This window comes from Bos taurus, chromosome 20 (assembly GCF_002263795.3).
Source record: "Bos taurus isolate L1 Dominette 01449 registration number 42190680 breed Hereford chromosome 20, ARS-UCD2.0, whole genome shotgun sequence".
In the NCBI taxonomy this organism is placed as follows: domain Eukaryota; kingdom Metazoa; phylum Chordata; class Mammalia; order Artiodactyla; family Bovidae; genus Bos; species Bos taurus.
The window spans coordinates 11,471,558-11,491,285 of NC_037347.1; the positions used below are offsets into that span (position 1 = coordinate 11,471,558).

The following is a 19,728-nucleotide window of genomic DNA, read 5'->3' on the forward strand; positions in this document are numbered from 1 at the left end:
GGAAAGCATGTTGTTATCTAAGGGGGAACTTCTCACACAGATTCTACTTGTGGGCAGAGTTTAAGGACAACTTCCTTTTACAAAGAGGGTAGGCAGTGAGGGGTCTTAAAGGCACGTCCCAGCGGCCTCCTTTTATTCCAAGCAGGGGTGCCGTGCCCACCATCCCCAGGACACTCCTTCCACAAAAGAGACCTGCATGTCACAGGGGTACCTCCTCAATAAAAGAAAGACAGTCAAACCTGAAAAACAGGCTAAGTCAGGTGAAGGAGTAAAAACGGAAAAAAGGCCAACGAATTCAATTACAGTAAGAAAAGAACCATCCTTTCTCACCTTCACATAATTTGTCCCTGCAAACACTTTTCAAATAATAAACACACGCTTAGGCAAACGAAATTAGAGTCCCACAGGTTCCAACAAACCTGTCCTTACAACTGTTTTCCCTATCAATCTGACATGCAACTAGCATGAGCTGCTGAATCCTCTTCAGAAGACATTAACATTCAGATTAACGTTTCTAGAAAATCTAATATTTAGCATCTCAGCTCCCTACCCAACCTCCCCATACTACCTTTTCAACCTTTCAATGGCTCCTAGTTTCTCATTTATATTCAGGCCTGCTCTTTACTTTAGTGCACATTATGTATCTCTTTCTTATTAAACTCTGCTAAAATTTTTTATTTTACTCTAACTTTCTATACATTAAAAAAAAAGAAAAAGCTGTTAAAAATCTCAATTGTTACCATAGTACATGAGAAAGAAAGCATTATAAAATATTTTATATTTTACAAAGAGAAAATTATTTTTAAGGAATAACTGGCTTCTCCATATGCTATAATCAAATGAAGTTACACCTGACAGCAGATATCAAACGCAATTTTTGTGTAGCAGTTATTTTTACAAAATTTTTGTCCCTAACCTTGGCAAGGCACCCCTTTCCACCTGTTAAATAATCTTTTCTACTCCAACTCAGATATTTTTATGATTTTGTAATCTTTCGTATTGTGTGCATGCTTAGTCACTTAGTCGTGTTCGACTCTCTGCGACCCTATGGACTGTAGGGTCCCCTGTCCCTACAGAGGACTGTATGGACCAGGCTCCTCTGTCCATGGAACTCTCCAGGCATGAATACTGGAGTGGGTAGCCATTCGCTTCTCCAAAGGATCTTCCCAACCCAGGGATTGAACCTGGGTCTCTTGCATTGCAGGCAGATTCTTTACCATCTGAGCCACCAGGGAAGTCTCAAACTGCGACAAATGAAAATGAAGTGAAAGTCGCTCAGTTGTGCCTGACTCTTTGTGACTCCATGGACTACAGCCCATAGAATTCCGTCCATGGAATTCTCTAGGCAAGAATACTCCAGGGGGCAGCCATTCCCATCTCCAGGGGATCTTCCTGACCCAGGGATCGAAACTGGATCTTCAGCACTGGAGGCAGTTTCTTTACCATCTGAGCCAACACAAATTGCCAACAACCAATAGACCACAGAAAAAGCAAAGAGTTCCAGAAAATCCTTTACTTCTGCTATATTGACTACATCAGAGCCTTTAACTGTGTGGATGACAATGAACTGTGGAAAATTCCTAAAGAGATAGGAATACCATGTGAATACCAGCCCACCTTATCTGCCTTCTAAGAAATCTGTATGCACGTCAAGAAGCAACAGTTACAATTGGACATAGAACAACAGAATGGTTACAAATCGGTAAAGGAGTATATCAAAGCTGTATACTGTCTAAGAATTTGTCCATTTCTTCCAAGTTGTCCATTTTCTTGGCATGTAGTTGCTGATAATAGTCTCTTATGATCCTTTGTATTTCTGTGTTGTCTGTTGTGATCTCTCCATTTTCATTTCCAATTTTATTGATTTGATTTTTCTCCCTTTGTTTCTTGATGAGTACAGCTAATGGTTTGTCAATTTTATTTATTCTCTCAAAGAACCAGCTTTTGGCTGTGTCGATTTTTGCTATGGTCTCTTTTGTTTCTTTTGCATTTATTTCTGCCCTAATTTTTCAGATTTCTTTCCTTCTACTAACCCTGGGGTTCTTCATTTCTTCCTTTTCTAGTTGCTTTAGGTGTAGAATTAGGTTACTTATTTGACTTTCTTCTTGTTTCTTGAGGTATGCCTGTATTGCTGTAAACCTTCCCCTTAGCACTGCTTTTACAGTGTCCCACAGGTTTTGGGTTGTTATGTTTTCATTTTCATTTGTTTCTATGCATATTTTGATTTCTTTTTTTATTTCCTCTGTGATTTGTTGGTTACTCAGCAGCGTGTTGTTCAGCCTCCATATGTTGGAATTTTTAATAGTTTTTCTCCTGTAATTGAGAACTAATCTCACTGCACTGTGGTCAGAAAAGATGCTTGGAATGATTTCAATTTTTTTTAATTTACTAAGGCTAGATTTATGGCCCAGGATGTGATCTATCCTGGAGAAGGTTCCAAGTGCACTTGAGAAAAAGGTGAAATTCATTGTTTTGGGATGAAATGTCCTATAGACATCAATTAGGTCTAACTGGTCTATTGTATCATTTAAAGTTTGTGTTTCCTTGTTAATTTTTTGTTTAGTTGATCTATCCATAGGTGTGAGTGGGGTATTAAAAGTCTCCCACTGTTATTGTGTTATTGTTAATTTCCCCTTTCATACTTGTTAGCATTTGTCTTACATATTGTGGTGCTATGTTGGGTGCATATATATTTATAATTGTTATATCTTCTTCTCGGATTGATCCTTTGATCATTATGTAGTGTCCTTCTTTGTTTCTTTTCACAGCCTTTGTTTTAAAGTCTATTTCATCTGATATGAGTACAACTTTCCAAAACTGAACCAGGAAGAAATAGAAAATCTTAACAGACCCATCACAAGCACGGAAATTGAAACTATAATCAGAAATCTTCCAAAAAACAAAAGCCCAGGACCAGATGGCTTCACAGCTGAATTCTACCAAAAATTTAGAGAAGAGCTAACACCTATTCTACTCAAACTCTTCCAGAAAATTGCTGAGGAAGGTAAACTTCCAAAAGAGGCCACCATCACCCTAATACCAAAACCTGACAAAGATGCCACAAAAAAAGAAAACTATAGGCCAATATCACTGATGAACATAGATGCAAAAATCCTTAACAAAATTCTAGCAAACAGAAGCCAACAACATATTAAAAAGATCATACACCATGACCAAGTGGGCTTTATCCCAGGGATGAAAGGATTCTTCAATATCCACAAATCAATCAATATTATACACCACATTAACAAATTGAAAAATAAAAACCATATGATTATCTCAATAGATGCAGAAAAAGCCTTTGACAAAATTCAACATCCATTTATGATAAAAACCCTCCAGAAAGCGGGAATACAAAGAACATACCTCAACATAATAAAAGCTATATATGACAAACCCACAGCAAACATTATCCTCAATGGTGAAAAACTGAAAGCATTTCCCCTAAAATCAGGAACAAGACAAGGGTGCCCACTCTCACCACTACTATTCAACAAAGTTTTGGAAGTTTTGGCGACAGCAATCAAAGCAGAAAAAGAAATAAAAGGAATCCAGGTTGGAAAAGAAGTAGTAAAACTCTCACTATTTGCAGATGACATTATCCTCTACATAGAAAACCCTAAAGACTCCACCAGAAAATTACTAGAGCTAATCAATGAATATAGTAAAGTTGCAGCATATAAAATCAACACACAGAAATCCCTTGCATTCCTATATACTAACAATGAGAAAATAGAGAAATTAAGGAAAAAATTCCAATGAAGAGAATATAATACTTAGGAATATATCTACCTAAAGAAACAGAAGACCAATATATAGAAAACTATAAAGCACTGGTGAAAGAAATCAAAGAGGACACAAATAGATGGAGAAATATACCGTGTTCATGGATTGGAAGAATCAATATAGTGAAAATGAGTATACTACCCAAAGCAATCTATAGATTCAATGCAATCCCTATCAAGCTACCAATGGTATTTTTCACAGAGCTAGAACAAATAATTTCACAATTTGTATGGAAATACAAAAAGCCTGGAATAGCCAAAGCAATCTTGAGAAAGAAGAATGGAACTGGAGGAATCAACCTGCCTGACTTCAGGCTCTACTACAAAGCCACAGTCATGAAGACAGTATGGTACTGGCACAAAGACAGAAATATAGATCAATGGAACAAAATAGAAAGCCCAGAGATAAATCCACGCACCTATGGACACCTTATCTTTGACAAAGGAGGCAAGAATATACAATGGATTAAAGACAATCTCTTTAACAAGTGGTGCTGGGAAAACTGGTCAACCACTTGCAAAAGAATGAAACTAGAACACTTTCTAACACCATACACAAAAATAAACTCAAAATGGATTAAAGATCTCAACCTAAGACCAGAAACTATAAAACTCCTAGAGGAGAACATAGGCAAAACACTCTCCGACATCCATCACAGCAGGATCTTCTATGACCCACCTCCCAGAATATTGGAAATAAAAGCAAAAATAAACAAATGGGACCTAATTAAAATTAAAAGCTTCTGCACAACAAAGGAAACTATAAGCAAGGTGAAAAGACAGCCTTCAGAATGGGAGAAAATAATAGCAAACGAAGAAACTAACAAAGAATTAACCTCAAAAATATATCAGCAACTTCTGCAGCTCAATTCCAGAAAAATAAACGACCCAATCAAAAAATGGGCCAAAGAACTAAACAGACATTTACCCAAGGAAGACATACAGATGGCTAACACACACATGAAAAGAAGCTCAACATCACTCATTATCAGAGAAATGCAAATCAAAACCACAATGAGGTACCACTTCATGCCAGTCAGAATGGCTGCGATCCAAAAGTCTACAAGCAATAAATGCTGGAGAGGGTGTGGAGAAAAGGGAACCCTCTTACAATGTTGGTGGGAATGCAAACTAGTACAGCCACTATGGAGAACAGTGTGGAGATTCCTTAAAAAATTGGAAATAGAACTGCCATATGACCCAGCAATCCCACTGCTGGGCATACACACTGAGGAAACCAGAACTGAAAGAGACACGTGTACCCCAATGTTCATCGCAGCACTGTTTACAATAGCCAGGACATGGAAGCAACCTAGATGTCCATCAGCAGACAAATGGATAAGAAAGCTGTGGTACATATACACAATGGAGTATTACTCAGCCATTAAAAAGAATACATTTGAATCAGTTCTAATGAGGTGGATGAAACTGGAGCCTATTATACAGAGTGAAGTAAGCCAGAAAGAAAAACACCAATACAATATAACACATATATATGGAATTCAGGAAGATGGTAACGATAACCCTGTATGTGAGACAACAAAGAGACACAGATGTATAGAACAGTCTTTTGGACTGTGTGGGAGAGGGCGAGGGTAGGATGATTTGGGAGAATGGCATTGAAACATGTATATTTATCGTATGTGAAACAGACCGCCAGTCCAGGTTCGATGCATAATACAGGATGCTCAGGGCTAGTGCACTGGGATGACCCAGAGGGAGGGGATGTGGAGGGAGGTGGGAGGGAGGTTCAGGATAGGGAACACGTGTATACCTGTGGCAGATTCATGTCAATGTATGGCAAAACTAATACAATATTGTAATTAGCCTTCAATTAAAATAAATAAATTGATATTTTAAAAAAAGATAGGAAAATAAAAGTGTTAGCAAAAAAAAAAAAAAAAAAGCTGTATATTGTCACCCTGTTTCTTTAACTTATATGCACAGTACATCATGAGAAATGCCGGGCTGGATGAAGCACAAGCTGGAATCAAGACTGCCAGGAAAAATATCAGTAACCTCAGATATGCAGATGACACCATCCTTATAGCAGAAAGTGAAGAGGAACTAAAGAGCCTCTTGATGAAAGTGAAAGAGGAAAGTGAAAAGGCTGGCTTAAAACTCAACATTCAAAAAATTAAATTATGGCATCCAATCCCATCACTTCATGGCAAATAGATGGGGGAAACAATGGAAACAGTGACCAACATTATTTTCTTGGGCTCCAAAAGCACTGCAGATGGTGACTGCAGCCATGAAATTAAAAGATGCTTGTTCCTTGGAAGAAAAACTGTGACCCAGACATACATATTAAACCTAGACAACATATTAAAAAGTAGAGACATTACTTTGCCAACAAAGGTCTGGCTATTCAAAGCTATGGTTTTTCCAGTAGAGATGTATGGATGGTGAGAGTTGGACTATAAAGAAAGCTGAGGGCCAAAGAATTGATGCTTCTGAACTGTGTTGGAGAAGACTCTTCAGAGTCCCTTGGACTGCAAGGAGATCAAACCAATTAATCCTAAAGGAAATCAGTTCTGAACTATTGTTTTGAACTGTCAAGTTAAATGTATCATTTGGGCATTACTTCTAACAAATGGTATAATGTTTATAAAACAAGTATCCCTGTTGGGTTGGGATGGAAGAGAAAAGCTCTTCTCTTCAAGAATCTTTAGTGAGTTCCTTGACTTTTATAAAATATTCACAATTCTATTTAGCCTTGCATTCTGCTTCTTCACTCTTGGTACTTCATTCATTTACACTAGAATAAGTCAATGTTAAAGAAGACACAAGAGTACCAGGAGCTTATCCAGAAATACAGAGTCAGTTTTACTTGACAATAACCACTGCAGTTGAGTCCACCCATTAGAAACACATCTTTCCATACCTTTCTCTGTCTGTGGGCAAAAGATTATACAGGGGGAATAACGCTTGAGATTTACTAGTGAAAAAATGACTTGACAAGGCTGTTAACAGCAAAACAGCAAAAGGCTTGTCCCTGTGAAACACTTTAAGGAACAGCTGTGCTCGGAGCTGAAGTGGAGACCATCTCCCATCAACAATGAGTGGGTTTCGGGGTTTCCCTGGTGGCTCAGTTGTAAAGAACCCGGCTGCCAATGCAGGAGACATGGGTTCGGTCCCTGATTTGGGAAGATCCCACACGCCTCGGAGCAACTAAGTCCATGTGCCTCAACTAGCAAGGCCGCAGTCTAGAGCCTGGGGAACCACAATTATTAAAGCCCAAGTGCCCTAGAGCCCGTGCTCTGCAACATGAGAAGCTACCACAACGAGAAGCCCAAGCACTGCAACTAGGGAGTAGCCCTCTTTGGCCACAACTAGAGAAAATGAAGACCCAGTACAGCCAAAAATCAATAAATGAAATTACGTATATATGAAGAAAAAAAAAAAAACCACGAGTGGGTTTGGATCAAGGTGGTTTCCATTTGAGAAAAACATTCAGTGGCTTCTTTTTTTCTCATGAACAGACGACATGACCCGGGCAGCAAGAGGTTCCCTATGCATCTATACTAACTACAGGATTGAGTTTCGGCTTCAGCCAGTACTCCTGGAGAAGAAACCAAGAGGCAGACATCAGGTTATAAAAACACTGGTTTCCTCTCTGCCGAGTTCTGTGGTCATTTTATTACTCTCTCCATTTTCCATGAAGAAATATACTTACATTAACCTTACCCTCTACTTTCCCCTAATGATTATTTGGATATACATTACCAATTACACGAATAAGAATGCAATAGGTGTTTGATTCCACGGTGACTCTAATAATCATGTTCAGAGACATTCACTAAACAGGTTCTCATATATCATGTCCTATTTTTATAACAACTCTCCACCCCACAAACACAAATTTCTAGCCATGTAATAACTAATCAACTTTTATGCACCGCATGTAAATTCAAGTAAAGCTGCTAAAACAATTTCTGCCCAGAGCATTTTAGCCCAGCCCAACCAATCTGAGACTTTTCCTTTAAAAAAAAAAAAAGGAGTCATGAAGCAATCACTCATCAATACTGACCTTGTTGCTCACTGTCTGCTTCAGTTTTTGAAGGACCTGGGGCAACAGGAAGGGGTCGAGGTGGCCGGGGCTTTGGTGTGGGAGGCGAGATCTTTTTCCTTCCAATATATTCTACGTAAGTTCCCGGAAAGTCTCCCCTCTCCCCTGTCGTCTCGTTATAGCCATTTAACCAGCCAATTTCTTCAGGCTTGGCTTCCTGTCCATCACTGAATCCAAGAGCGACTAAGGACCCTTTGTTCACAGTCAATATGTCCCCCAGGTGCAAGTCAATGTCCTCTTCCCGCTCCTTCTTATAGTCGTACAGCGCCCGGTACTGGTACCCCTCGGCACTCATGGCTGCAGACCTGAGACCATGCGACGGCTGAGGCTGGCTGCACACTGCAGTCTACCCTGACGTTTCTCCGGGAAGTGAATTCAGAGTGTGTGCGAAGGCTCCTGATACACCTCCAGCAGGAGACAAAGCATCAATCTCCAAAGGTTTAGGAGGAGAGGTGATTGGCCATCCGGCCGTCCATCTGTCCTCCATGAAGGGTGTGACTGAAGTCAAGGCTCTCCTCCTCTGTGGCCACGGTCCCCCCACCAGCTTCCTCTTCAGCGACTCGTCGACAAGCCGACTCCAGGCTGAGTCCCCCGGCGAGGCCCGATCCTTTCTGACACTCTTGTCACACTGCCCATCTGTCATTGACTGTGGCACGCCACATGTGAGCTGCACCTAGCAAAGGGAAAGCAAGACTTATGAATGAGCAGCACACTTGGGCCATCTGCATGAGCCTGGACTTGGACTGCCATTCAACAAGTACTTAACCAATCTGGCAGACGGACATGGGCCGGCGTACTTGGGCTTCACGCGGTATACACAACAAAGATGAGGGAGGCAGGCAGTCCCTGCTTTCTAAGAATGCTCGGCAGGCTGAGAGGGGTGCTGGCACGTGGCAACATCTCTGAGACAAGAAGGGACACAAGGAAGCGTGACATGAGGTACATGTCCTAAGAGAGCAGAGACTGAACGCTAGGGAGTTCCAGCAGGGGAGAGCCCACATCTCACTGCAGGCATCTGAAGACAGAAAGAACATGCAGCATGAACTTAGGTGAAGCTCTGAGGAGGCATGTGTCACATTCTGGGAAGAGCCAGAACAGGCAGTCCAGTATGTGTGAAGCCAAAGAGGAGGCGTCAGATCCGAGTTAGAAAGATAAGCAGGGATTGTATGACACCACACATGCTCGTGGCGGGTTCATGAGTAATGCTATCTGCAATGAGCCAGAAAAAGGCTTGGAGAAAGGGGACGGGCAGGACCAGGGTTACATGTGAAGAATTTCTATCTAATCCTGATGCATGAGAGGCGCTGTCATAGAAACAGAAGAGGAGAGCCAGGCAAGGCATTTTGCAGCCATCTGGGCAAGTGGGCATGAGGGCATGAACCAAAGTGGCAGGAGAAGGCGTGGAAAGGCGGGAACTGAAAAGGGACAAAGAGGTGTGGCGGGGTGGGGGGGCACGGCAGTGCTGAAAAATGGATGGAGAGAGAGAAGCACACGGGCCTAGGATACTGCATCCCAGTGTGGGAGACAGAGAGACCACAGCAAGATGAGGAACAGGACTGCAGAGAAGCCAAGAGGAAGGGCTCTTCCCAGCCTCGAGAGCTGAGTGAAGGTTCAAGGCGCTGTCCGACTACTGGGGCCTAGAGATCAGCTACTCCATCCACTATTTTAGAACTCATTTATACATGACATCAGATAATCGAGAAATATTTACTTGTGTGTCTGTTTAGCAACATGTTACTATGTGGTAATGCAAAGAAATAAAAAAGACACAAAAATTCAGTATATAATACCAGAACTTAGGTCATTTTGCTGGTGCCTTCCAAGCAAAAAAAAGCAAAGTAGAAAGTATAAACTGTACAGAAAAGTACAAAATAAAAAGGAAAAACGCTCTCTCCTTCCCACTTTCTCCTTTATCCCAAAGGTTATTACTGTTTGATATTAAAAAGCAATAAAAATGATTTTTTTTTAAACAGAGAAAGAGAGCAAAAAGGATGCCTGACCCTGAGTTCATGAGAAGACCGTAGATACCAGTATCAGGTAAAGGGAAGCCAGGAGGCCTTGGTGGGCTAGCAGTGATGCAAGCAAACCCACGTGTGAGTAGCTGAAAACCTGGTCTGTGATTCAGGACAGGGAACACACCTGAAGTTTGGTTATCAGCTGCAAATAAGACATGGGCAAACTCAATGGAATAAAGGAACTCAGGGAAAAAAAGAAATTAAAAGTCAAAAAAAAAAAAATCCAAGGACAAAACATTGAGGCTCACTGAATGCTGCTGAAATGGGAAAGTCAAGGTCTGAAGACAATGCCATGCCCTGGAAATACGGGGTAAGAGGGTTCAGGTAGAAAAGGGTGATCTCTAAGATGAAATCCTGCAGAGGCCTCTGGGAGTGTAAAATAGGCAGGGCTAGGTCACCCCAGGGCTGCGTCCATCGTGGACGCACAGTAGAAGAGCAGAGCAAGCCACTCTAGTCTAATGGTATAGAGGATCTGTTGTTGCTCAGTTGCTAAATCGTGTCCAACTCTGCGACCCCGTGGACTTTGCGGCACGCCTTTAAGGAGTTAAGGAATAAAGAGAAAGCAGATAGCTGCTGCAGATCACTCTATGAAGACAGTTCAGTGGAGGAGGAAATGCAAGGTTCTTTTTTTAACTAGTGGAGGCAGAGGGCTTGGAGAGTCAAGAGACTCTCTTAAGATAGGCGGTAAGCAGCTTGGATTGCCGCTAGAACAACACAGAACAGCGCGCACTTGGACGCACTATGCGCCCCACGTTCATTTCTCCAGGTTATCTTGGTCATAAAGAGGAAAAGCAAACTCAAGGTTTCAGTTAAGCTGGCTGAACAATAAAGCAATAAAAACAATAGCCTCACAATGTCGGTGTGCTATGTCAAAGAGAGCTTTTGTAAGTTTTCAAGAGTGGAACCCCTTAGAAGTTTAACATTATAGGCACTCTGCGGTGCAGGCATCTTAAGAAGCAAAACCTAATCACAGATTAATTGTTATACTGGCATTCAGAAGTGTAAAGCATTCAACTTTACATGGCTAAAGCCTCTTAGCTGTAATACAATAACGCTCTTAGGAGAGTTACATATTAAAAGAAGCAAAAACAAACACTAGAGATCTTTGTGTAGCAAGAATATTAATTTGGGGTAGTATTCTACTTTGCATTTCAGTCGGCAGAGGAAAAAAAAATTAAAGCAGCCAGCAGAGCATATGAGAAAAATAAACTATGTTATGTTTGAAGACAGCCTCTCCTTTTGCCAGATCCAGAATCAAATTAAATATTCACTGCATAAATTCACACGAAAATGTAGAACTAGCAAATCCCATTTTTAGTACTAATGTACTCTGTTACAAATGAGACACAGAACTCTAAAGAACATGGAAATTTACATATCCCTAAATGCCTGGAAACCAGGCAATATGCCTAAGAATAATTTAATTCCTTCAAATTTGCCTTGAAATTTTTGTTAGCTTTTCCTGGCAGTTTATATCTTTTGGGGGGCGGGGGGGGGGGGGGGAGGAAAATCCTCAACTAGTAGGCTGGGTAGATCTTTCCGCCAGATGCTGCCTATGGCTTCCTGTTTCAACAACCCAGAAGGCCAGTTTGGTGAGATTCTTAACAGAATGAGCAGTATAATGATCCCTCTCTCCCTTCTTCCCTGTCCCCTGCAATTCCTCCTCTCCCCTCTAAAAAGTCTCAGCAAATCGCCAAGCCTTGCTCATGACATCTCTCTGCAGCTATGCATGTCCTGCACCAGGGACACTGTAGTACGAAAAGCCCTAGGTCTGCTCAAGGTTTTATAAACCTAAAAACTATGTTAACACCGGCCTGAAGCTAAATCCCTGCAAAGAGATAAAGAACCCTGAGGAACCCTAAGACTCTAGCAACTGCTAGACTCTAGAGCAGCAATAACAATCCTCGCCTTAGATGCCAGAGACTTGTCTCTACAAAGCCCCCCTTCCTCACCATTTGTAAGAACCACCTTACTTTGTGTGTAAGAATCTTGTGCAGAATTCTGGGCCCTCCATCGGGGGGAAAAAAAAAAAACATCCCCAGATCTTCTATGACTCTAGCGCTGCAAGCAACACACACTACTCTTATCTTCTGGGACTCCACCATCAAGGCCAGAAAGACCAATCAAAACAATCCAAGGTCAGCCATGATTCAGTGGCAATTAAGTGAGTGGAGAGCAGTTAAGAGGGAGAGCTGCCTAGCCATCTGGGGGGCAGGTGAAGGGCATCCTATGGAGAGGCACAGAGAGGCCTTGGCTAGAGGGAGGAAGCACGTGGCTTCTCTGCTGCACACCTTACACTTTCTCCTGATGGCCATGCCCATTTTAATGATGTCATAGTCATCATGGTCATCATCTAATACTGGGAGCTATAGATGTATTAACCCATTCAACCATCACCATCAAATATTTATTGTGAGCTATAAATGTATTGACACGGGTCAGTGACTATGAGGTGGGTACTACCAACATTCTCACTTTACGCAAGAAGAAATGAGGTGCAGAGAGTTTGTGTCTTGGCTGTGATATCTTGGCCATGACAATGCTCAGCAAGTGACAGGTAAAACTAGAGTTCAGATCCAGGCAGTCTGGCTTCAGAGTCATCACTTATAACATTCTAAAACCTGCTGCTCAAACTCAGTTTCCCTGGATGCCCATGGATGGCCAGATACGTCAATAAGGTCACCCATGTAGATTCCTTGCCTGCGTACTCAGACCTCTCAAACTCATCCTGATGGTCTGCTTTTTACTCTCTGTGATAGTGGCCTTACTGGCAGTATCTGTGGCTCTTTCACAAAAAAACACCTGCACAAAGAGAAGCCTTTCTAACTCAGCAGGAGTGCCCTCAAGTCCAAGACTCAGCATCCTGGACCATGCAGATTTTCTTCCAAAGAGACTTCACTGAGATGCATCCTTGCCAAACAAGTCCATAATGGGGTGAATCAAATACTGGGCATCTAACTTCTAGAAGGCTGCCCTCTTCTGGAATCCTGTCCATTTCTGCTCTACAAGCTTCAGCTTCTGTCACCTAAACGCCTCTTGCTGCTACCCCAGTCCTCTCACTGCACAACTTCTGACAACTCAGTCCCTGCTGGGTGGTGGGGGAGAGAGATGTAAATCATCATTCACAGGCACTGGGGAGACCGTGTCTAGAGGACTGGCAAGTTCTCTTTCTCTCACCTTCAGGTTTGCCCCAGCACAGCAGCAATCTCTGCAACCTCGGACACTGGTAGTGCCTAGGTTACTCGCCTGCGGTCAGTGTGGAGCCCAAACTATATGTTCCCCAGATTCACCAGCTTGTACCTCTAACCCTTTGGCTACATGCACCTGTCCATTGAACTATTTCCACTCAGTTCCAATGGAATTATTTCCATAGTTTAGGTTTTTATATGCAGATAATATCCACCACGGGGCTTCCCTTGCAGCTCAGATGGTAAAGAATCCATCTGCAATGCAGGAGATGCAGGTTCGATCCCTGAGTTGGGAAGATCCCCTAGAGAAGGAAAGGGCAACTGACTCCAGTATTCTTGCCTGGTAAATTCCATGGACAGAGAAGCCTGACAGGCTACAGTCCACGGGGTCGCAAAAAGAGTCAGACACGACTTAACGACTAAACAACAGTATCCACCATTAGTAATTAATGTTTTCAAATACCTGAGGCAGTTTTATGACCTAGGCTCTAAGCCAGTGCATAGCCTGAGTTACTGTAACAAAAGCTATAAAGAAAACCTAGGAACAAATAACAAATTAACTTCCTCTTATTAGAAAATCATATGAAACAGTTCGAAAGTTCCTTCACGGGAATTATGTTGCTCCTATCTTTCAAGCCTTTTACAGACTGCCTGCAATGAAGGCAGATTTTCTCTCTGCTAAAATACTGACCAATTATCATTCTGTTCCTCAGAATAAAGTTGTTTCTGACGCCCCACAAGAAGCTATCCATGACTTCTCAATGTCCAACTGCTTGAAAGTAAATTTTCAATTTAACCCTCTAACCCGCAGGCATTTGGGCAAAGAACCAAACACAACTCTTTGAAAAGTCCTCTGACTTTGTTGACTTACTCATTCCCATTTACAAAGGACAGAGGTTTAGCAATCTTGGTGGGGAGGCAGGAATAAAGAATATTTTCAAATCACTTAAAATAAACCAAGAATATATCCTGATCGTGTGATTCTACCTTGCCATGAAATCAGCTGTTTGGCCCTGGTTCTCAGCACAAGACAGACCTTCAATCCGGCTGCAAAGCTACGGATCAGTGCCTGGGCCCCAGCCCTACAATTCATCCTTTTATCTTCAGTAGGGCAAGCTCCCTACCTAAACTCACATCGCTTTTTTAAAAAACAGAAAACACAATTCATCATCTAATCATCATCAAAAAATCTTTTCCCCTTTCAAATATGGTGTCCTGGAAATCATGAAAATCAAATTTTCCTATTAAACATAATGAATTTCAACCTAAAGTGCTGGGCTCAGGGTAAAATTTTATGGGGTGAGAATTTCATCTCAATTAAAATAAAATGAGGGGCTGGGATGAAGCCCCAAACCAGCGTCCTCAAGTATCCCCATTCATTTTTCAAACCAACCAGAATGAGCGCCAGGCTGCCATGCTCTGGGGGAGCTGGGCATCTGAGCCACGCCTCCTGCCCGCAGGCCCTCTGGGGGCTGGGTATGTGGGGACAGGACAAGCCTTGGTCAAACAACAAGAACATGGGGCTCTCCAGAAAGCAGAGCGATGGGATGGCGCCAGCACTGCCCGAGGTGCAGAAACACAGCCCCAGCTGGACGTATTTCTCAGGCTCAGTGATCATCACGGGGAGGCTGTGGCTTCCAGAGCCTGAGAAACACATCCTATAACCCAGAAAAGGCCCTGGGGTGGACCATTCCAGTTCTCTGCATCACCCAGGGGCAAGGAAGCCCTGAGAGGAAGTCGCCCTGGAATGGCAGGGCGGAAGAAGACACTCTAGCGTCTCTCCTCTTGCAAAAATAGGATGTTACTGTGGAAAATTCTCAGCAAGCAGGCGAGTATAAGCACTGGACTTCACACTCAAAGATGCTTGTCCCCATTGGGGCCTAGATTTTCCAACTTGACCAAGCCTCTTAAACCTCTCTGTGCCACTGTTTATTATGAAGATGAAAGGAAATTATTTATACAGAGGCTGAGTTCTGGTCTTGATAATCGGAGCTTAATATAATTAATACCGACACAGTGCTTACTAGGGGCCAGGCACTGTCCTTCTAGTTTTGTATATATCAACTCATTTAATCCTTGCATTCTGGGTACAGTTTATCATCTCCATTTTACAGAGAGGAGAATCAGCACAGAGAAGTTAAATAATGTGCCTCAGGTCAGACAGCCAGTAAATCACAGCTGTAGCAGCAGTACTGTATATCCCATCATTATTATTAACATTGATTGCCACTTATACAATTCCTATTTAAAACTGGAAACATTTGCCAAGAATTTTTCTTTGGCACTGCTTCTAAACTCTGCAAACTGTACAGAAAGATTCCTGAAGCTAGCCAAAATAAAACTCTGTTTCTTTAACTCCTTTTCAGAGTAAATAGATAGACAGATAAGGGTTGCTTGTGGACTTTGTCCATCTAGTCCTGGGGCAGAGGGTGGCTCTATAGAGGTCAGGGCTGAGGAGACCTGGGAGGGGCCAGGGCTGTGTGAGAGGGTGGTAAGAGGCAGGGGGTGGAGTTAGGGGACAAAACTCTCCAGGAAGCTGCGGTGGCTGCTTCCTAGCTGCCTTCAAAGGAAAACAGGTGATCCCACTCACACCATTCTCCAGGGACCGAAAGCAGTGGCTGCTCCTATTGCAGCCCTAGCTCCTAAGGCTGAGTCCAGGGCTGGACCACTGAAGTCCAGTGACGGAGAGGGGTACAGCCTGGCACCTCCCTTTCTTCACTCTCTCCTCCCTTCTGCCAGACTCCTATGACTGCAATACTCTTTGGGGTGATTATTAACATGAACACCATTTTGACTACAGGTGCAGGGGGTGGGGGGCAGTGGGGGTGGGGAGCATGTATGTATAGATATACTTCAAGGAAAACAATGCTGGGAGGATATAAAATCTCCAAGATGTTTTTATACTAGGATTTTTTTTTTAAGCAAAAGGTATACTACACTCACTCTATCCTTTCAAATATACACAAAAACCCTAACATCACCCAAACAGACATGGTTAGCAGTAATTACAGTCTGTTTTCAGCTGCTTTGGCATCATGTATGTGAAATGGCCTTTAATTGCCACTTTCTTAAGCAAGTAATTCCAATAAGAGCGTTGGTAGAATCATGGCAGGTAATCACATTAGGGTGTAGGTAGAGGAGACCGGGATACAGAGGGGCGGGTAGAAAAAGGGATAGGATGAATATTTCAAAAATGAATTACAGGCTAAGTTTTTTATTAAAAGCCGTCATATAATTGATATTATGCCTTGCCTTCTAAGGTGATAACCCCTTCCTTCCATTGATAAGTAAGGGCTTCTGAGGGCTTCACTAGGACACTCTATTCTCTTGCCTTCACTGGCAAATTCCTGCGTCCTCCAAAATACAGAAGAGCTGTGCGGAGCCCATCTAAATGTATAATATACTAAAAAAAGGCACTTCCCCTTTTCTTCTGCATTGTGTATGCCTCAGTTGTGGGAGAATTAAAAGCAAAACACCAAATGCAAACATGATCTTAGCTTTCAATATTCTACCTGACCACGAAATCTTTTTTTTTAAAATCTGCTCATTGACCATCTCTTTATTCACGAAAATTGATTTTGCATATGACAAAATGCAAACACAATGCGAGCTCAACTAGAATTGTTCCTGTTTTAATGAGCAAGTGGACAATCTTTCAGATTAGATGTCTTTTTAGAATAATCCCTTAAAATACCTAAGAAAGAAAGATTTTGACCAACATAGTAGCCTAAGAATTACCGGGCATTCATGAAATTTTACTTAAAGATATGAGCAAAACTTTAAACAACACAAAATTTGAATAAGTGGAGCAGGCTTGCATGAAAATACAAAACCCTCTATAACCAACCAAGGTGCACTTGACATTTCCAGCAGATAAATTTGCACTACCACCACCACTGTCAATAAGCAACATACATATCACCTATGACTTACTGTACCACTTCTGTTTCCCAAATCAACTTAATACTTCAGGGGTTTACCGTTCTTAATCAATTTAAAGACACAGGTAGAGAAAGACAATACCATTAATCAATGGAAAATGAAATGCTTTTTTCACATCAGCTCTCAGCATCAGAGGTGAAAAGACACAGCGATATCATCATTTTACAAAAGCAGATAAAACAGCAGATAGTAATGTGTACAATGCAAATATCTATTATGCAACTGACAAGAACAGGTCCCAGATCAAGATGAAAGTTAAAAAGCTACATCCTAACACACTTTACAAGCCAGTATCAGATATACAAAACTTTCTTCCCATCACAAAAATTTATATACTTCTATGGAAAAAAAGTACAACTCTCTAGTTGCAACTGGCATATAAAAGCTAAAGAGGCCAGTAGTTGACATAACCTAGCATTTCTGCAAGGCAGAGACCCTCCTCCACAGGCCTTTCCAGTTTAAACCTGATCCTCAACCAAACATATCTTTCCAAATTGAAGAGGGATCCCTCAAAAAAAAAAAAAAAATCACTCTGGGTATTTTCTCTGGAATGACCAAAACACTTGCTTCCCAAAGCTTAAGTAACTCTTGTTCCTTAGAAAACTATCATCTACTGCTTTTAAAAAACTATTTCAAGACAGTGTACTCTATCAAGAAATTATGGCTAGGAGTGATTTTTTTCCCTCTCTTTCAATGATTTGTGTGTTTCAACGATTTCAATGTTTGTGGCCTTCTGTGCAGAAGTCACCAAATTCCTGATGATGACTGATAAACCTGTCTTCCTACTCTGGCCTTTTCTAGCTGATACCTACCTATTCTGACCTTTTCTAACTAGCACCTAACCACCTTTAAAGTTGCCAAAACGCAACACAAGCTAATGAGGAAAAAAAAAGGTGGGGGAGGCAAAAAAAAAACCCCACTTCCATAATGCCTGGGTAACTTGTATTGTGAATGTCCCGCCTAACAACTAAAAACTTCAGCCCCATCACACAGAAATGACAATCTAATGCTGCGTTCAAAACCCGGAACTGTTTTATCCATTCGTACTTCGCACAGACTGACAAAGAGGAAAGAACTGGAGAGGGGTAAAAAAAAGGCCGGAAAAACCCCTATCGCTTCGAAAGTCATAAAACCCCCCAACCCAGTAAACTCACACTTATATACCAGCAGTGCTGCAGCTACACCAGAGATTAACGGTAAACGTGAGAGCTTTCTGATATTAAACTACGTCCAGAGAGAAGCAGAATTTCCCCAAATCCAGTTCACACACATTCTGCATTCAACATGTAACAGCCATTCCGCTCACACCCTTTCATTACACGATCGAATCTGGTTACCAAAGTACATTTCTGCACTCGAGCGGTTGGCCTGAGCTTTCCTGTTCTCTTTGTCTTGTGATCTGCCGGGCAGTTTCTGCCCTTGGGAAGTGAGCGTGAGAGCTGTGGATTCCAGACAATTCCGCACGATCTTTCAGCTCGGGCTTGCACGCTCTCTCGCTCCCTCTAGCCGGCTCCATATTGCGGGGCCGGTCCCTCCAGTCTAGCCCCACGTTACAAAAAGCTAGATTTCCGGGCTATCCGAAGACCCCATTAAATCTGCCTCCAACAACCTGCCACAGGCCCGGCCGGCACCACACGCCGAGTTAGGGCCCCGGCGATCGGCCGCCCCGAGGCACACTTCCCCCACCCCGGAAGAGGAGGGAGGCAAACTTCGAAGGGCGGGGGCCGCGGGCGAGCTCCTGGGACCCCCGCCCGCCCCGGGGAAGTGCCCGGGCAGCGACCCGGCTGCAGCCGGAGAGCGCGGGGGAAAGCAGAGATCCAGCCCGCTACGCGAAGCCGGGGGTCAGGGAGCTCTTCTCCGCTGAAGGGCTCCGGAAAACTGCAGCCGGGCGACTGGGGGAACCCTCAGGAAAGTGTACGGTGACGGATAGGTGGCGGAAGCCCGAGTTCGCCTGCAACTCCGGGGACGAATGCTCCCGGCGGCGCGCACACCCCGCTCGGAAGAGGACCAGGGAAACGGGAGCCGCGAGGGAACCGGGAGCACGCGGGGACGCTGGCCGCGAAGGGAACCCGCGGCTGCCCGGAGGGCGGCAGATGCCAGCGGCAGGGAGGACGGGGGCCGGCTCGCTTCCCCCGGCTCGGTTCTGCAGAAGGAGAAGCGGCTGCTGGTGACAGGAAGAGAGCGGCGGTGGCCGCGCGCGCACGCACCGCCTCCCCCTCCCGAGCACACACCCGGACCGGCTGCCGCCGCCTACCTCCCCCGCCGGCCGGCTTCCTTCCTCTGCTGGGCCCAGGCTGCACCGGCAGCCTCTGGCGCGCACGGCTCCGATGAGCCCCTGACCCAGCTCAGACCCGCCAGCCGTTCCCGACCCGAGCTCGCCGTCTCCAACCCGCTGCCAGCCGTGGCCGCCGCTTCCTCCAACTCCGCTCCAGCTGCTCGCGACTCCTTTCCGTGCGCCCGCAGCTCCAGCGCCGGGCAGCGGCCCCGCCTCCGGCCCCGCCCCGCGAGCCCCGCCCCCGAGCCCTCGCCAACCAGCGCCCGCGGCTCCGCCCCTCTCCGCTGGCACCGCGCCCTCCGCCGCTGCCATTCACCGCGCGGCCTGCGAGCCCGGCGGCCAGCTGGGCGGAGCTCGGTTCCTGCCGACTCTTCCTGCGGCCCGGTTCGCCTTCCGCCCCCAGCCGCGGGGATGCCCTGGGCTACCCGGCCGAGTGCTCTGGGTTTTCGCC

At 43.9% G+C, this 19,728-nt stretch overlaps 1 protein-coding gene across 3 annotated transcripts in view; it reads right to left on the bottom strand.

Moving 5' to 3' along the window:
* Window positions 1-19,449, bottom strand: part of PIK3R1 (phosphoinositide-3-kinase regulatory subunit 1) — a 95,397-nt gene extending 75,948 nt beyond the window's left edge. Inside the window, exons 1-2 of one of the 3 annotated variants that reach the window (XM_005221436.5) lie at window positions 19,257-19,449; window positions 7,819-8,530 (exon numbers count right to left, since the gene is read on the bottom strand). In XM_005221436.5, coding sequence (XP_005221493.1) covers window positions 7,819-8,152 — 334 coding nt within the window. In that variant the 5' untranslated portion in view covers window positions 8,153-8,530; window positions 19,257-19,449. 3 annotated transcript variants of the gene reach the window in all.
* Between the last annotated feature and the right edge of the window lie 279 nt (window positions 19,450-19,728).